The sequence below is a fragment of the Dermochelys coriacea genome, chromosome 3 (assembly GCF_009764565.3).
Source record: "Dermochelys coriacea isolate rDerCor1 chromosome 3, rDerCor1.pri.v4, whole genome shotgun sequence".
Classification (NCBI taxonomy): domain Eukaryota; kingdom Metazoa; phylum Chordata; order Testudines; family Dermochelyidae; genus Dermochelys; species Dermochelys coriacea.
The window spans coordinates 31583097-31601746 of NC_050070.1; the positions used below are offsets into that span (position 1 = coordinate 31583097).

General features: G+C 40.2%; 1 protein-coding gene across 1 annotated transcript in view; it reads left to right on the forward strand.

The window, feature by feature from the left end:
• Window positions 1-18650, forward strand: part of ADAM17 (ADAM metallopeptidase domain 17) — a 62498-nt gene that overhangs the window by 17764 nt on the left and 26084 nt on the right. Inside the window, exons 2-6 of the mRNA XM_038396363.2 lie at window positions 7080-7212; window positions 8746-8879; window positions 9684-9772; window positions 12915-13083; window positions 13870-14000. Coding sequence (XP_038252291.1) covers window positions 7080-7212; window positions 8746-8879; window positions 9684-9772; window positions 12915-13083; window positions 13870-14000 — 656 coding nt within the window. The remainder of the gene's footprint in view (window positions 1-7079; window positions 7213-8745; window positions 8880-9683; window positions 9773-12914; window positions 13084-13869; window positions 14001-18650) is intronic.

Here is an 18650-nt window from a genome sequence, read left to right on the forward strand (position 1 = left end):
GCAACTTGCTCCTTATTATACCCCTCCCAGAAAATAGTTTTCTTCGTGGCCATCACTTTGGCCAGAAGGATCTTCAAGCTCTGTGCCCTCACATCAGAGCCTCCATACAGTTTTCTTTATAGGCAAGGTGTATTTACGTCCTCACCCCAGTTTCCTCCCAAAAGTGGTTTTGTAATTTCATAGCAATCAGGCAATGTACCTACCTGTCTTCTACCCGAAGCCACATGCAAATAGGAATGAATGTCTTCACTCATTGGATGTTAGGCAAGCCGTAGCTTTCTACATAGAGAAAACTAAATAATTCCAAAGGTCCACCCAACTGTTGTTAGCTGTATCTGATAGGATTAAGGGTCTCCCAATCTCTTCACAAACAATTTCGTCCTGGATCACTTTATGTATTTTCATGTATATGGCCTTGTTATAATCAGACAGGCGTTTTGCCACCAGCTAACTTGACTGCTCATTGCACAACGTCACAAGGATCCTCAGCAGCATTAGCGCAGATCCCTATTCTGGGCATTTGTAAAGCAGTGACCTGGTCATCGATGCACATGTTCTCCTCCCATTACGCCATCCCTCGGCATGCCACAGACGATGCAAATTTGGTCGAGCTGTTCTGTAGTTTGTATGTCTGTGAACCCCAATCCCTCCACCTATTTAACTGCTTGGAAGTCACCTGGAGTGGAATGCACATGTGCATAAGAAGAATAAACCGTTACTAACCTTCCATAACTTGTTCTTCGAGATGTGTTGCAAATGTCCATTCCACGACTCGCCTTCCTGCCCCTCTACATGGGAGTTTTCTGGAAAGAAGTAACCGAGGGGGTCGTGGGGTTGGCTGGGCACTTTATACCGGCACTATTAGCAAGTGGCAGCAGAGGGCACTTGAGCCACCCCGTCAAATACCGCTGAGGGAAAAATTTCCGGTGACTGTGCTCGGGGTGCACATGCACCTGGAGTGGAATGGACCTGTGCAACACATCTCAAAGAACAACAGTTAATGGAAGGTTAGTAACCTTTTTTTCTAACCTGTCTTGGCAAGCCAGGGTGGTTGGGAACGAGCTCAGTTAGAAATTTAATTTTAAATTTATAATTTCTAATTTTTTCAGTTATATTTCATATATTCATATATTAGATCTGATGCAGTGCTTGTTAACATAACTTTTTTTTAAAAAGAAAATGTTTGCCTGTGCTCAAGTGGGATCTGCAAAGTCTTAACCCCATTGAAATAAAAATATTTTAACCTGCCTAATGTCCCAAATGGCGTGGATATTAAAGAGGAGAGAGAGGGCGGAATCAAAGGTGACCGCAAAGTGACGAACCTGGGAGACAAGTGTGGTGGTGGTTTCAGTTTTGGGGAGAGGGCCTTGGGGACTGTAGTCATCTTTGTGGCAGCAAAATATCAAAGGAAAGAGAGAGTGAGTTATAGATGTGGAACTATGTAGAGGGAGGGAGTCCGGGGGTTGGGATATAGATTTGGGAGTCATCAGTATAAATGTGTTATACTCAGTTAGAAATATTACAAATCGGTTTAGCTGGAAATGGGTTTAAAACTTGTTTCTTGGCCCATGATAAACAGCCTAACTTACACCACCAGTTTTTGTTTTGACCCGTTTGTGTACGTGTGCTCATAACAGGCAAAAAATACTTATTTAGTTTGATAGAAACACAGAAATTGCCTACCAACTTATGGGATAGATAAGACTAGACCAGTGGCTCTCAATCTTTCCAGACTACTGTACCCCTTTCAGTAATCTGATTTGTTTCGTGTACCCCTAAGTTACAGCTCACTTAAAAACTACTTGCTTACAAAATCAGACATAAAAATACGAAAATGTCACAGCACAATATTACTGAAAAATTGCTTTCTTTCTCATTTTTACCATATAATTATAAAATAAATCAATTAGAATATACATATTGTATTTAAATTTCAGTGTATAGTTTATTGACCAGTATAAACAAGTCATTGTCGGTATGAAATTTTAGTTTGTACTGACTTTGCTAGTGCTTTTTATGTAGCCTGTTGTAAAACTAGGCAGATATCTAGATGAATTGATGTACTTCATGGAAGAGCTCTGTATCCCTAGGGGTATATATATCCCTGATTGAGAACCACTGAACTAGAGGCTTGGGTTGTCTTGGAGTCTCTAGGAATTAAAGATTATGTCATGTGATGAAACCTCCAAGTTTCATTCAATTAGAAATTATAGTAATTTAGTCCTAGAGGCTCTCATTTGATACCCTTGTGTATTTAGAATTTTTCAAAAATTACTTGAAAGTACATATTTTAATACTGACAGACCTTGTGATTTGACTAGAGTTTATGTATCATTAGAGAACCCTAGACGGGATTTTAAAAATGTTAATTACATCTAGGTTAAAATTCTGTTTTTAGACAAGTTTGACCTTTATGTACAAGTGATAGAATTCAAAAGCATGTTTATAAAATGGCTGACTTGATTTTTTTTTTTTTTTTGCTACATTTTATTTCTTGCTTTCTGGGTAATAAATTGGATATGGGAACTTATTTTGTTAATCATAGAAATTAAGGGAGTTGAAAGATGTTAGTAGCACTTTAATTGGTAGCTGAACATTGGACATCCTTCTCTTTCCTAAAAATATATAGTAACCTCCACTTCTTATTAAGGATGTGTGGCCCCTGCAATAATAAAGACCACAGTTCTATGATCATATATTAGATCTGATGCAGTGCTTGTTAACATAACTTTTTTTTAAAAAGAAAATGTTTGCCTGTGCTCAAGTGGGATCTGCAAAGTCTTAACCCCATTGAAATAAAAATATTTTAACCTGCCTAATGTCCCAAATGGCGTGGATATTAAAGAGGAGAGAGAGGGCGGAATCAAAGGTGACCGCAAAGTGATGAACCTGGGAGACAAGTGTGGTGGTGGTTTCAGTTTTGGGGAGAGGGCCTTGGGGACTGTAGTCATCTTTGTGGCAGCAAAATATCAAAGGAAAGAGAGAGTGAGTTATAGATGTGGAACTATGTAGAGGAAGGGAGTCCGGGGGTTGGGATATAGATTTGGGAGTCATCAGTATAAATGTGTTCATAGCTGAAACCAGGGGAGCATTTGACACTTCCCAAAGAGAGATTACAGAGGAAGAACAGAAGAGGGCCACGGATTGAGCCAAGGACTCTGTCAGAAAGAGATGGTAGAGCCTGGGAAAGAAACTACTAGGGAGCAGAAAGGGAAGATGCCAGCACAGTTCATGGAAGTCCAGAGGAGAGAAGCTGGGGATGGAGGAGTTGGAAGGGCTGACCATATCAAAGGCAGTGGAAGGCTAATGGAGAAGGTTAAACTTGGCCAAAATACATTTGCTTACTGTGGCCTCAATCCTTTTATTGAGTTCTGTACAGTTGGACCCTGGTGCAGGATTGGAGTTTATTTTGTTGAACTGCTTACAGTTCATATTTAACAAAGGTTGGATAAACAAGTAACTGGAATTTCTCTTGTCTGTAGATTTTTAAACATACTTTACAAATAAGGATTCTGGCTCTAGTGTTTAGCAGATACTATTGGATTCTTTTTTTCCCTTTTGATATCTGAACTAATTAACTGAATAATACCTGGCAGCAGCATGTCTTATATGTTGCAAGAAATATTTTTTTTTATCCATTGTAAATGTGTTTGCATTTAATTTAACAAATGCCTTCTTGTTTATGTAGTACTATAAGTAGGAGTGTCAGAGTAGCAGGTTGTGTCATTTGTTACTTTACATATCTCTAAGTCTTATTATTCAACTACTATATCAACTCTACAGTCCAAGTTTCTTTTAATATTTCCTTGTGTGTCAATAAAGTAACTCCAGAGATGCTACCAGAGAAGATGGGGGCTGGCCTCTTGAAGCCATTTGCCTAACAAAAGAGACTATTCTCCTTAGCTGAGATCATTGAAAGAGGCTGAGATTTATTGCACAGAATCTAGAGATGGAAAAGACTCATTGGGTGACCTAATCGCTCCCTCTACTAGTTTTTAATTTCCCCAAACTGCTGCATGTGAGAAGCTGACATAGAGCAATCAGTGTCAAAAGGAATGCAAAAAGAAAAGGAGTACTTGTGGCACCTTAGAGACTAACAAATTTATTAGAGCATAAGCTTTCGTGAGCTACAGCTCACTTCATCGGATGCATTTGCTCTAATAAATTTGTTAGTCTCTAAGGTGCCACAAGTACTCCTTTTCTTTTTGCGAATACAGACTAACACGGCTGCTACTCTGAAACCTGTCAAAAGGAAAGCAGAATCCCATACCTCTCAGCCTTCAGTGAGTTCAGTGTGTGACAGGAGCCATCTAGATGTGTGACAAATGACTGAATTGTGGAACACCTATGTTTTATTGCTTACTGCAGCCTAAGCAACCGATTAAAATGGTTTTGAAGTATGAAATTTGATTTTAAGGATTTTTTTTTTCTCATTGTGTGAATCAAACCAGTTTTGCATTTGGAAATAAGTTAACTATGGCCATGTGAATCACCTAAACCAGTTTTGCACAGGTTAGAAAACTTCCTTAAGAACAGGTTTTTCTACTTGAAAACCATTATAATCTGTTGTGGGTTCTTTAAATCTGCAAATGGCAGACAGTTGTTAGGAGGATGCAACCATGTGGCCTTTCTCGTATTGCTAAATGGGAACATGGGATGGTGTCAGGGGTCTAAGTATGGAATTGCTTGAGAATCGCTGATCTGTTCATGATGCAACAAAACACAGGCATTCCATATTTCAGTTGGGTTTGAGGGTATAGGTGTCTGTGCCCCTGCCAGGGTTTCTTGTGCAGTGCCAGAAGGGGGGAGTGGTCCCTGTCCTAATTTCCCCCATATTAGATTCCTGAAGCTCCCCCCGACCCAATGCACTCAGAGATTGATTCACCCTCCTTGACAATTAAATCTGAGTGTCCCCCCTTCTTTCCAGTTACAATGCTACACTGTAGTTGTTGTTCTGCATCTGGGTCCCAGGGACATGCGTTGATGGAGGGCAGGGGAGAAGACACTGAGAGTCAAGTGTGGTTCCTGAAGCTGCTCCTAATTCATTTTTTTTCAAGCTGACAGTCTTAACCGATTACCTAAGAGCTCAGGTAAAATCAGTTGGCTAGCAGTGTTGCCTATTTAACTAACAGGCCTGTAAAATTAGAAATCTTAGGATCTTTAGATAAGCAATTTCTTAAGACTGTGGTTTTGTGGTTGGGCCATTAGTGTGGCTATCAGAGTTCTACTGTAAAATAAACAAATATTACAGTAGCACTTAGCGACTCCAGCTGGGGTGGGGGGAAGAGAAGGGGTCCCACTGTGCCTAGGCATTGAACGTATCCATATTGAGGTATGTAGGAACTGCCAGACTGGTTTAGACCCAAGGTCCATCTAGCTTGTCTCTGACAAGTACCAACACCAGGTGTTTAAGAGGAAGATGTAAGAACATCAGGGTAGTAGATGTCGGATAATCTGCCCCCTGATGGGTCTCCTCCTGACCTCTGTTAGAGGTTAGGATAAGCCCTAAAGCATGGGGTTTAATATCCCTTCAAATTATCATTAATTATAGCTCTGGATATTATTGATCTCCATATAAATATCCAATCACTTTTGAAATCTTAACTTCTTGATCTCAACAACATTCTTTTGCAGTAAGTTCCACAACTTAATCACGTGTTTTGTGAAAAAGTATTTCCTTTTATCGGTTTTGAATTTCCCATCTTTTAATTTCATTGAACTTCCCCTTGTTCTGTGCTATGAGACAGGAAGAACAGAAGTTCCTATTCTCCCTTCTCTAGATCATTATTTTATATACTTTTATTGTGTATCCTGTTGTTTGTCCACTTGAAGAGCTTATCGTATAAATAGAGAAATCAAAGGAAGTATTTTCTACATTTTGCATATGGGGAGCGGAGGTACAGAGAAACTAAAGCCATATTTCTAAAGCTACCTAGGCACCTGAAAATGCAGATATAACCTAATGGGTTTTTCAAAAGCACCTAACTCCCAATGGGCCCTAAGTGATTTGCCCAAGGTTACACTGGAAGTCTGTGGCAGAGCTTGGATTTCCTCTCAAATTTCTAGAGTCCCAGTGCAGGGCTATCCGTTCTCTAACTATTGCAGGAAGTTGTGGAAAGAAGGGGAATGCCTGAAGAAAACGCATTCATTTGAGAAAATTTTCTCCCCTCCACCGAAAGGAGGAGGAGAACAGAAGACTGTTTGGCATGTATTAGATCAGTGGTTCTCAACCTTTCCATACTACTACCCCTTTTAGGAGTCTGATTTGTCTTCCATACCTCAGTTTCACCTCGCTTAAAAACTATTTGCTTACAAAATCAGACATACAAATACAAAAGTGTCACAGCCCACTATTACTGAAAAATTGCTTACTTTTTCATTTTTACCATATAATTATAAATTAAATCAATTTGAATATAAATATTTTACTTACATTTCAGTGTGATACTTGAGCCTGTTTTTCACTTGTGAGGCTTGTCCGAAGCCGAAGCTTTGCCATCCCCTAATGCCAGCTGTGCACTTGCAACCCCTCCTAAACCCATCCTGTAACACCCCCCCCCTCCACTGAGGGCTGCAGCTCCCAGGTTGAGAAACACTGATCTAGATGAATACCCTCTGGAAGACTTTTGAGTACCGCCATGGGTACATGTACCCCTGGTTGATAACCACTGTATTAGATGACACAGGGACCTGATGAATTATTCTGGCTCACTCCAGAGAAGAGTAGAAGCTATTGAACTGATCCGATGGATGGGAGAGTGCATATGCAACACAACAGCAATTTAAGAAATGATTGCTTGGGTCACAGTAAAACTGTGACACTACCTGTGGACTAAAAAGTTTCCCACTAGAACACATTTCATTAACTGAGGATTTATCTGTACCTATCACATACTGTAACATCTCACTGACTGTATAAAAACCACCTTTACAGGAATGCCCTATAATTATTCTAAAATTAAAGTGGATTGTAGAGTTTGGAACATCTGTAATGTATGTTGCAGCTGGATACTATAATATTTGTTTAATGTGTATTTTCCTCTTGAAACTCTTATAAACTGTCTCCATATCTATTTCAGAGAGGCTTGAATCCGTGCTCTCAGATTATGACATCCTCTCTCTGTCGAATATCCAGCAACACTCATTAAGGAAAAGGGACCTCCAGCCAGAATCGCATATAGAGAGACTCTTAAGTTTTTCAGCCTTGCGTAGGTAATGAAATCATCACTGGCAAATACTGGTTTAATATTATTCTTCTATTCTATGTGGTTTTTTTTTTAAAATCTTTTTGAAATAAATACTGTATAAGTGCCAAAACAGAAATGCCAGTTGCATTTGCTGTCAAGATTGGCTAATTCTTATGGGTCAGTGGTATGCATGGTTATGTGATTTGCTTCACAGAGACCAAGAGAATGGAAGATTGTCTAACTATATAGTATTTCTCTGTTGTTAAAGAAGCAGTGATTGAGATTTTCTTCATTTTATTGTTTACCTTAATTTTTCATTAATTGGGTTGGATCCTGCTTTTTCTTCAAATTCTGGCTTCCCTCCATTACTTTTGCCTACCTTACATTTCTTGAAAGTCTCCTTGTCTCCTTGGGTATTTTGGTCTGTGGCTACCATGTTGTGCTGCCTGAGAGTTGGTGTTTATGGGGACTTAGTCCACTTGCTCACATTGTGTATAGACGTCCCCATTCCACAAAGCATTTCTCAGTTTGTTACAGAAATGTTGGGAAGACGTTCCGGGCTCTGGTGGGGACTGGAGTTTGATCAAAAGATGGAGGGGGGGGGGAAGGGAAGAGAGATGGCATGAGGCCAGGAACAAGGGCGTTGGGGACAATAATTTGACCATCCGAGGAAAAATCCCTCATAGCTTTCTAAACACTGAAATTCTGAACTTGAAATGCAGTGAGAATCATCTCCTGCTAAAATGTGTAGACTGGTCATACTCAGGCAGTTTCATCTCGCCTCTTTCCAAGTGCCTTCCCCTCCCCCAACCCCTCCAGAAATAGACAACTACAGCTTATCATGATATAAAGCATCACATAAATTGGTATACATGTTTTTTACCTCCATCTGAAGTACGAGGTACAGAACATGTATGAGAGCAAAATAATAGAATAAATAGATAAAAATCTCCCATTTCCTATTTTATATTACTTGATACCTTGTCCCTTTTCCACTTCCATTGTAACAAACTGTTCAAAATAATGCCAGTTCTATCCCAAGAATAATTGCTGATACGTGCCCCAAAATCTGTTACACTAGTGGCAGACAAGATAAAACTCCATGTGCTGTAGATTTTCCATTAAGGGCTACAGATGCCAAGTTTTGTCAAGGTTTTCTAGACATATTTCAGGAAATGAGATCATTGGAGTATATCTTGTTACTTACTATTGACCTGTTTTGTTAAATCTTCTGGTCTGGCTTTCGCCAAAGACCAGCAATGCAGAAGAAATTAGCTTTGTTTAAATACCTTTTGGCAAGAGTGGCTGTATATATTAACTTTAACATGAAACAACTTTTTTTTTTAATAAACATTCTGACTACTTTACAAAGATTATAAATGGCTCTTAAAAAGTGCTGTCGTACAGTAATTTGAGAAATAACACATATTTTTGTATCTTATTAATTGAAGAGTCATCCTCTTCTAACATAAAAGAGGTTTCAGTAGAACAAGGAGCTGTTGTCTGTTTCCTTCTGTGTAGTTCACTTAAAACTAAATGGAAGTAAATTATTTTACAGGCACTTTAAATTATACCTAACGTCAACGGCTGAACACTTTTCTGAAAACTTTCAAGCACTAATAGTGGATGGTAAAGGCAAGGAAAAGGAGTATCATATACAATGGCAAGAATTCTTCACTGGACATGTAGTTGGTTAGTATGGGCTAGACTACACATCATTGTTGGGGAGTAGCACAGCGTCAAAATCTGCTGGCCCATGGTGAATCGTGTGTCATTGCTTTTTCATTTTTCTCAAGTGTGGTCAGAGTGGTAGATTTTGTTCCTGCGCTGGTCAATTTTCTCGACAATTTTGTGAGACTGGTGCTGCATGTATTGAGATAAGTAAGGGTTTACAATCTGGCTTTGAAAATCATCAAGATGTATTTTACAAAAATACACACTATGACCACTGTGGCTTCTGCTCTTTTGAAAATGAGTGTTGACTTTAATTCCCATTGAGATCCTGGATTTTACAGTACTAGGAACTGAAGTCCTCTTTACAAAACCAGAACAGCCCAGCTAGTGGCAGTGCAGCCTCGCTATCATGATAAAATGCCTCAAATCAGGTCTGGATAGACACCTCTTCTGGGTGAGAGTGTGACCCAGTCTCCAAACCTTGGCACCTCCATTGGGTATGGTGATTGATAATTGTTTATGTTGGTAAAAGGCTCCATATCTTATTACTAATACCCTGGGCCACCTTTGCAAAAAAATAAAAAAAAATAAATAGCATCCTAGTGCATATAACTTTTACAGAATTGGAGACTGTGTTTTAACATGTCTCCCTGGAATTCCTGATAGTGTAGCATAGGGAAATAGTCTGGCTTTAGAGTGAAAACTACTCTCTGGTATTTACAGAGAAAGCAGTGTTGATTTAAGAAGAGGGAATGCCATTTGCTAAATGGATCAGTCAGTTGTCACATCAGTTAACTTACCTTTTCTTTTCTACATTTAAAGGTGAACATAATTCCAAGGTTATAGCGCACATAGCTGATGAAGACTTTACTGTAAGAATCAACACTGATGGCGAAGAATACAATGTAGAGGTACTGTTTGCTGTTGAAAACAAGATTGAGACAATAGGAACATCTTTAATGAAAAACAATACTATTTCCCTGTTGCCACCCCAGCCCCCTACACTTCTGTAGCTGAAAAAAACATTTTTTGGGGGGATGGGGTCTGACTGATTTTTGTAAGTGTTACTTTTCCACACAGTTGTATCGAAAACACGCATGGTTCTAAGCACTGACAGAAGCAACAGATTGTTGTTCCATACTGAAAGCGGCATGTTTATGTAAATAAATATACAGTGAGAAAAATTGTTTCTAGGAGAGCAGAATGTTCCTTATTAAAATCTGTGAGCAATTAAATGTGTAGACTACAACACAGAAATACTGAAAATAAGGCCATACAGGCATCTTGGCAATCTGATGGTGTAACAAACAACTTGTCATTACAGTAGAACCTCAGAGTTATGAACACCTTAGGAATGGAGGTTGTTCGTAACTCTGAACAAAATGTTATGGTGGTTCTTTCAAAATTTTACATCTGAACACTGACTTAATACAGCTTTGAAACTTAACTATGATGAAGAAAAATGCTGCTTTCCTTTTTTTTTAGTAGTTTACATTTAACAGTATTGTACTGTATTTGCATTATATTTTATTTTATTTTTTTTGGTCGCTGCTGCTGCCTGATTGTATACTTCTGGTTTCAAATGAGGTGTGTGGTTGACTGGTCACTTGAACATAGTTTGGAAGTAGGGAAAGAAAGAAATGGTTTAAGGGCAGCCATTTAAGTGTCAGAGACAGAACAACTGTTGAGGTAAGTCTTAGCCTAATATCACGAGACCGGTAGAAGCAGGGCTCACGTCAGAAGCGAGTGGGAAACAGCAGAATAGTCAGCATGACCCAGCCTTGAGATAGCGATGTTTTGAGAACAGAAGTGAGAAAATACAGGAATGGGCAGGACATAACATAAAAAAATTGCAGATGTTTTTAATTAATGCATGCCACTAAAATGTATAAATGCTTGTGTGATATTGCTTGTACTTTGAAGAAACTGAGGCAGAGATGCTCTCTGCCAGCTGTATTCTTCCCTTGCTCAAATAAAGCTGTCTCTGATTTTGTTGCTTCCAACCTGAGAGTGGAGTTCGTTTTCTTCCACAATAATCAAACCCTGTCCTCAGTGGAATCCTTTGATGTGCATGAATTCCTTCTAGCTCACTGTTTGCTCAATGTGTGTAGTGCCAGCATTTTAAAAGTGTGGTGTAACTACAAGGTCCAGGGCATCTGGTAAAGCTACCTTAGGAATTACTATCTTGGATTAATTTATGCAGAAGAGTAAGTACCTACTTTAAAGTTTTGTTTTTGTATTGGGGAAGCATTTTTGAGCAATTAATGTTTCCTAATATGCTGTTTGCTTTGTTCACTAATGCAGGAGTAGGAGGTGTCAAAATTAAGTACATTCTTTTTATACTTTTTATGCTCCTAGTGCCCTCTTAAGATATGTCAGTTAAAATGACATTTGTGTCAACCAAGGAAATGTGGCTGAAGAACAGCAATGTAACCCATCGTCTATGTAATATGGACTGACTAAATTTACTTCAGAATACTAAATTTTAATTTTATTCTTTTAATATAAACTTATTCCTTATATAGACTTCTCTGCATCTATATATATTTCCCAGTTATACCTTACAATAAAAGTTTGTCAGATTCTTAGAGATAAGCCTTGATAAGTTATTTCTGCATCTAAATGTAAAAGAACATTTGCTAAAGCTCTGAGGCTTTTCACCTCCATGGTAAGATTTATATCTGACAAACAAACAAGAAAAAGCTTTTAAAAAGTAAGATGGGTAACATTTGTAACATTAGCGACATACTTTTAGAGTTACTCTTCTAGAGTAACCTGCTGTGCCTGTCTTCTACATAAGAAGGAACTTGGGGAGCTTTTACATTTTGGATTTGGCACTTCTTAAACTTTTTTTTTTCTCCAGGATTAGTTTGAAAACCTAGTATTTCATTCTTGTTGTTTATCATTCTTGTACTGTTTTGAGTGTCTGACAGAAAGCTGGGAATATCTATAAATATCTCACAAATAGACTATTAAATACTACCATAAAGAATTGTTTCTATGCAGTATATTTCCAGACAAAAATTATGTTAAGAGTGGAGGTTGACCATACATATTAGTAAATTGGGTAAAACACATTCTAAGGATATTGCAGTTATCTCAAAACCAAGAGTTTATAAACCCATGAATTCATTGTTAAAGTTTAAACTTGAAGGAAATCCTATCATGTTAAGGTAGAGAAGTGCACAATTAGGGCAGCCAAACAACCTTAACATTGCCCTGCAGTGACACCATGTGATTATGATTAAGACATTTTAGTGTTTGTGGTCCCAAATTAGATTAGACTGATTTTTTTTAACACATTTTTCTTTTTTCCTCAATATGTCCTGTGAAAATTTGGGATTAATTTGGCTGAGTTATGAGGGTTTAAAAAACTATATTTTATGCAGGCTCAGTAATTTATTGTTACTAAAAGGGGTTTTAATAACTATTTCCCAGTGTGCTACTGGGAAGGGGGGCTGAACTTGCACATGAAGTACCTGTGGAGTCATGAAATATACAAGTATGCACTGATGTATTCCATATTATCTGTTATGGCTTGTACTGAATGAGGCAGGGTTCTAAGTAGTAAATTTCCTACTTGTACCCAATCCTGCAGTTCTTAGGACCATCGTGGGGGGAGAGACCTCTCAGCTTTCTTTTCTTCCAAATAAACTTTTTTGAAAGTGCTGTTTTAAGGCTTCAAAAATGGCTGCGTAGTCCCCCTCCTTTTGATGAGGATGTAGATGGTGGCAGCGGCTGCTGCTATTGCTTTGCCCATGGAGCAGTTAAGAAGGTCTAAGACTTCTTGATGTCTGTCTATTTTATCTGTTGACCATTTCTCAGTATAAGGGTTTGAATCCTGCTTGTTCTATTCATGCATATAGTCCTCCTGAAATTAGTAGAACTAGTTGTGAGAGTAAAGTAGGTGGCATGTGGCCCTAAGTTCTATGTACACAGCTGTGGCTATTTTTAGTGGGACTTTTTGGCCATATTTATTAAATATGTATAATCCTAGAAACCCTTGCATGCACACTATACCTAAATCACTTGCATTTCTTGTATTACTTTTAGCCACTTTGGAGGTATATAGATAATACTCAAGATGAAAGACTCTTGGTCTACAAATCTGAAGATATTAAGGATTTCTCACGGTTACAGTCCCCCAAAGTATGTGGCTATTTAAAACATAAGGAGGAAGAATTACTGCCCGAAGGACTAGAGGGCAGCCATTTAAATGAAGGTGAGCATCCTGCTATTTAGAGTGAAATGTCTGAAACCTATTCATATAGCTACGTAGTAATGTAAGACTAGTATCTGGCCATGAGGCTTTCATGTGTGGAAAACTGTCTACTTTGCTGTCTCTCTCATCACTTTATAACTTTTAAAATTCATCATGGCAGGGGAGGGCAAACACACCACCAAAGGTCTTTACCAATTTGGGGGAAAGAGGATGCTCAGAAAGGACATTGTGCTCCTCCAAAGCACAGGACTGACCAGTACAAGTCCCTCACCTTTACAATGATTTAATAGTTAACCCGTTTTGCTTTAAAGGTGACCTGAAAATGGTTTTATGGGATTATGCCTTGCTTTTGTCTCTTTATGATGTACAAAGAGAGGCTGTATGGCATCTAGTGCTCTTTTCTAGAGAGTCTTTTGAGCCATGATTGACTCTGTGCAGAGTTGGATCTAGACCTTCTCTGTCAGAAGGGGGATTGATAGAACACAGGGGATGTAGATGGGAGGTTTGGTTAAGGGGAAGTGATGTGAAAGGCTTAGTTGACTGACTGGAGAAATAAAGGTAGTTTTACTTACTCTTTCCCTGTACAGTTTCACTGTTCTCCACTACTTTCCTAGAACAAATAGGTTGGAGGAGTATTAGGAAGACTTTTTATGCTTTCAGAGGGGTTACTCAAAAAAAACCCCCCAACAGCCTAATCATGTTATCAAATTGAAACTAAAGATGTTATAATTTGTCAAGGAATGTGTGTGTCTAATGTATTTGGTTTCACTTTAACATTTAAATCAGTGAACGTCCTTCGGGAGAAAAGAGCCATTGCAGACCATTCCAAGAACACTTGCAAGATATTAGTGGTGGCAGATCATCGCTTCTTCAAGTATATGGGCCGTGGGGAGGAAAGCACAACTATTAATTACCTAGTAAGTACATGACAGTCTGTTGTTGTTTGCTAGAAGAAGTCACGCAAGCAGATGCACTGCAGCTGGAAGCTGGTGCTATAGTAGTTGGAAATCTATCATGGCCTATATGTTATCCAATGCTGTATTTAATGGCGAACTCTGAGTGCTGTTTACCTGAAAATGTGTTAAATTAATTTTTTTTTAAAAGAAATTATTTTGCACTGGTGGCTAATGCTGCAATTAAATAAATCTTTGAGCAGAATATTTTTAAGCAGCTCTTCTAACTTCTTTCATCCCTGTCCCCTCAATTGGGTTACATATTTAGATTTTCTCTAAGAATTGTCTTTTTTAAGTTTTAATTTTTTAGAATCATAGATGCATTAATTTATGTTTAATAAATTGTTTAGTGTAAAGCTTGTTTAGTGTAAAGCTCTTCATTTAAAATCTACTTACAGTGACTATTTGAGTACAGGATATTTTTCCAATTGTGTAACACTTCTGTCCAAAAGGATAAGTAGTTCACAGCCAGCCTACTGCATAGTTATTTATAGCAAATCTAGAACATCTTTCCCTTCTAACAGCCAGAAATATCAGGAAGAACCTGATTAACTTGTGTGATAAGAAAAATGTGCAGTTCTTAAAGAAATATCAAAATAAGATCACCCACATTCATTGTATGAATAAACATGAGTGCAACAGATGATTCTTCTTCGAATAGTGTCGAGCTTGCGTCTCTGTGCTGCTGACCGGAGAACTTCGGTAGCAGTGTCTGTTAGGCCTGCACATGTGTTGTCTCCCTTCATGCCCTGTCAAACGGCTAGTGAGTGTGCGCTGGCTAACCCCCCTCAGTTCCTTCTCAACCGCCCCTGGCTAGAGACGGAGCTATTCGCAGTCTATTGGGACCATTACTTTTGATTTGCATCTCTGTAGTTAGCCCCGTAGTTCTGAGTTGTAGTTGTAGCCTTTTCCCTTTTTCTTATCTTTTCCCCTTGAAAATTTAAAAAATAAAATAAAAAAAGACTACCGTATATACACAATCATAAGCCAATTCGTTTATAAGCCGACCCCCCAAGATGGCTAAGTAAAAATGGTAAAAACTGTATGACCCTTTCATAAGCCGACCCTATATTTCAGGGGTTGGCAAACTTCGGCTTCCAGCCCCGTCAGGGTAAGCCGCTGGCGGGTCAGGACATTGTGTTTACCTGGAGCGTTCGCAGGCATGGAGCCCCTCAGTTCCCTGTGGCCGTGGTTTGCCATTCCCAGCCAATGCGCGACTTCCCGCAGCTCCCGTTGGCTGGGAACGGCAAACCGCAGCCAGAGGGAACTGAGGGGCTCCATACCTACAGACGCTCCAGGTAAACAAAACGAAAATGTATTCGATATTCAATTCAATGAGTTCATTGAGTTTAAAATCATCAAATTTTGGTGTAGACCCGTTTATAAGCTGACCCCCGCTCTTTGATGCGTCTTTTTTTTACCAAAAATATTCGGCTTATGAATGAGTATATAAGGTACTTTTTTCCCCACTTTTTCCCCCCTCGTTGTGGACCCTTCCCCCAATGGGGTATGTCTGGTTCATTGGGCTTCAAGAAGTTCCTCTCTTGCAAAGAAGCTATCGCTGTCACAGACAAGCACTGCCTGTGCATTTGCTGCCACATTCAGCAAAAGTGTGATCTCTGCCAGCATGTAGACCCTGGTCTCATAAAGACAGAGAACTCAGACAGAAGATTATTTTCATGGAGGCGGCTCTCCAAACCCACACCACGAATCACCTGGCAGACGCAAGTCTTCCACCCAGCCCTCAATATCTAAAAGCAATGGGTTGAAGAAATAAGCCCCACTGACCCCTCTCACTAATCCTTGAAAAAGAGAGCGGGAAGTCCCTACGTTGAGCCCCGAGATAGCCGCAAACACTTTTCAACATGCTCTGTATCCTTGGTACAGTCGGCACCAAGACCTTCTCAGACCAGTACCCATGACTCACAAAAGTCGTCTGTGGCATATACTGTTGACAAGTCCAAGTACCGATGGGCATGGGCATCGAGTCAACGGCACCAAGGGATAAGGATAGGAGTAAGCACTCCTTTAAAAAGATATTGCCGGTATGCAATACTACATCGGTACCATCATCGATGCCTCATTCAGTACGAGAGTGACAGATATGGACAAGATCTCCATTCCCCCTAGCATCAAAAAGTTGGTACCGCCAGAATTCTGAGACTCTAGGGATCTCCATGTATCGGATGTGCCGGAGTCTCATCTCCTCAGTGCTGGAACCTCTGCAGCGAGTCTTCAACCGCCATGGGAGTCTTCCCCACTGCCCTGACATGCTCGCCCGCTCTTCGGTGAGGGCTTGCATAGCAAACCTGATGAGCTGGCATGACAGTACTTCCAGGCTCCTTTACAGTAGCTGGTAACAACAGGGTCCTCGAGCATATCCTCATGGCCTCACCACCTTTTGGAACCATCACTGACCTCTATGCCACCAGCACCCCAGTGACCATACTGGGACCATTGGGCTGCATATTGCCACTATGCCTCTTGAGCTTCCAGTTCCATCCAAGAACCCTTGAGGCACATCCCTTCAGCCACAACTTCCAGAGCTTTGGAACCTCTGGAAGAAGTCATGGAGGAACAGAAGAGAGCTGTTGAGCAAGAAGTGACCCCAAGGACTATATCCTCCTCCTCCCTGGATGAGGCTGTCATGCATTCTCCTCCATCTCTGGCAAATTACTTTGCTAGGACCTGGCCAAAGAGTGGCGGACACTCTTATCACTAGAAGAAGTCAAGGACACCCACCATTGTCTTCTTGACATACTCCACTCAGCCTTTTCCTCAAAGATCACTCTACCCATTAACAAAGCCATTCTGGACCCAGCAAGAACCATCTGGCAGACCCCAGCATCGGTGGCACTGACCTGCAGGTGGGCAGACAGAAAATATTATGTCCCAGCATGGGAGACTGAGTTCCTCTTCTCCCACCGTCCACCCAACTCCATCGTGATAAATGCTGTTACTTTCCACAGATGAGTGGGAATCCCCCACTCTCTACGATAGGGACTGGAAGTGTTTTGGACTTTTTTGGGATAAAGATGTACTCCTCTGCCACACTTCAGTTTCAAATCACCAACTATCAAGCCCTGACAGTGAAATAAGACGACATAAATTATTTGAAACCGAACAATTTTATTGAGCAGCTGTGATCAATTCAAATCTGTTATTCAGGAGGGACAGTTAGTAGCAAAAACAATGCTACAATCTGCCCTCGATGCAGCCAACACAGTGGTGAGGTCCATCTCCACAGCAGTAATGATGCGACATGCATCATGGCTCTGTCTCTTGGGCTTCCTGAAGGAGGTACAGTCAACCGTCTAGTGCCTTCAAAGGCATTCTTTGCAGAAAAGACTGATGCTTCTCTTCACGTTCTGAAAGATTCTTGAGCCACTCTCCATTCGTTGGGCAGCTACATGCCAGGGCAAAAGAGGAAGTTTAGTCCACTGCCCCAGCACAAACCATACACCTCCCAATATCCAGATCAATACTACTATGAGCTGCAGAAGAAAAAGGATACATTTTTGAGGTGTAAACCATTTGGCCCGCAACCTTCCTCATCCTAGTCATCTACGTCCAATAACAAATTTTGACATGTTGGTCGAGCGTCAATAGACCACTTCCCACAACTGCTACAACCAACCACCGCTATCCACCCATTTGGCCACCAGTTGTCAGCGTTCAACAGCACCTGGAAATGTGCAATGTTGGACCAATGGGTCCTTGAGATCATTCACAAAGAGTATTCTATCCATTTTACCTCCTTGCCCTCTCCACAACAGCCTTCCCTGTTCCACTTCAGGAACCCTTCTCACAAGAGTTTACTACAACCAGAGGTAGATAGTCTCCTTCAGGTAGGAGCATAGAACTACATCTACGGAGTAAAGAATTTTACTCTTGCTATTTCCCAATACCCAAGAGGAAAGGAGGTTGGAGACCTATACTAGACCTCAGAGCTCTCAATAAGTTTGTCAAAGCTCAAAAATTCAAGATGGTCACTCTAGCAATGATCATTCCAGTGTTGGAACAGGGAGACTGGTTTTCGGCACTTAACCTTCAGGACCCCTATTTTCATATTTCAATTCTACTAACTCTCTCAGATAATTTCTCAGATTCATTCTAGGACAAGACCATTACCAGTACAGGGTACTCCCCTTCAGTCTATCATCGGCCCTGAGAATATTTTCCAAGGTTCTCTCAGTAGTGGCTGCCCAGATAAAGGTAAATTATGATCCATAGGGAGTGTAAGTGTGCAACTGCCTCCTCAGAGCCTGGTCTCTCCAAGAGGTTCACCACATCACCAAGCCTGTAAACAAATGCATTGTAGAACTGGGTTTATAGATCAATGCCCAAAAACCCACTACAACACCTGGAATTCATAGGGGCTGACCTCAACTTGCTAGAGGCAGAGCTGTCCTACCTCAAAACAGATTTTTCTCCCTGGCCACACTCGTAGAGATCATTCCAAACAGCCTACAAATATCAGCCAAATGCTGCTTCCAACTCCATGACTCTTCCTCATATCTTAGACTATGCACTGACCCTAAAAAGATCAGGGCTCTCTGAGTGCACCTAGGGGCTATAACAGCCTTCAGCCAACCAGTAGAGGGATATTCAGTG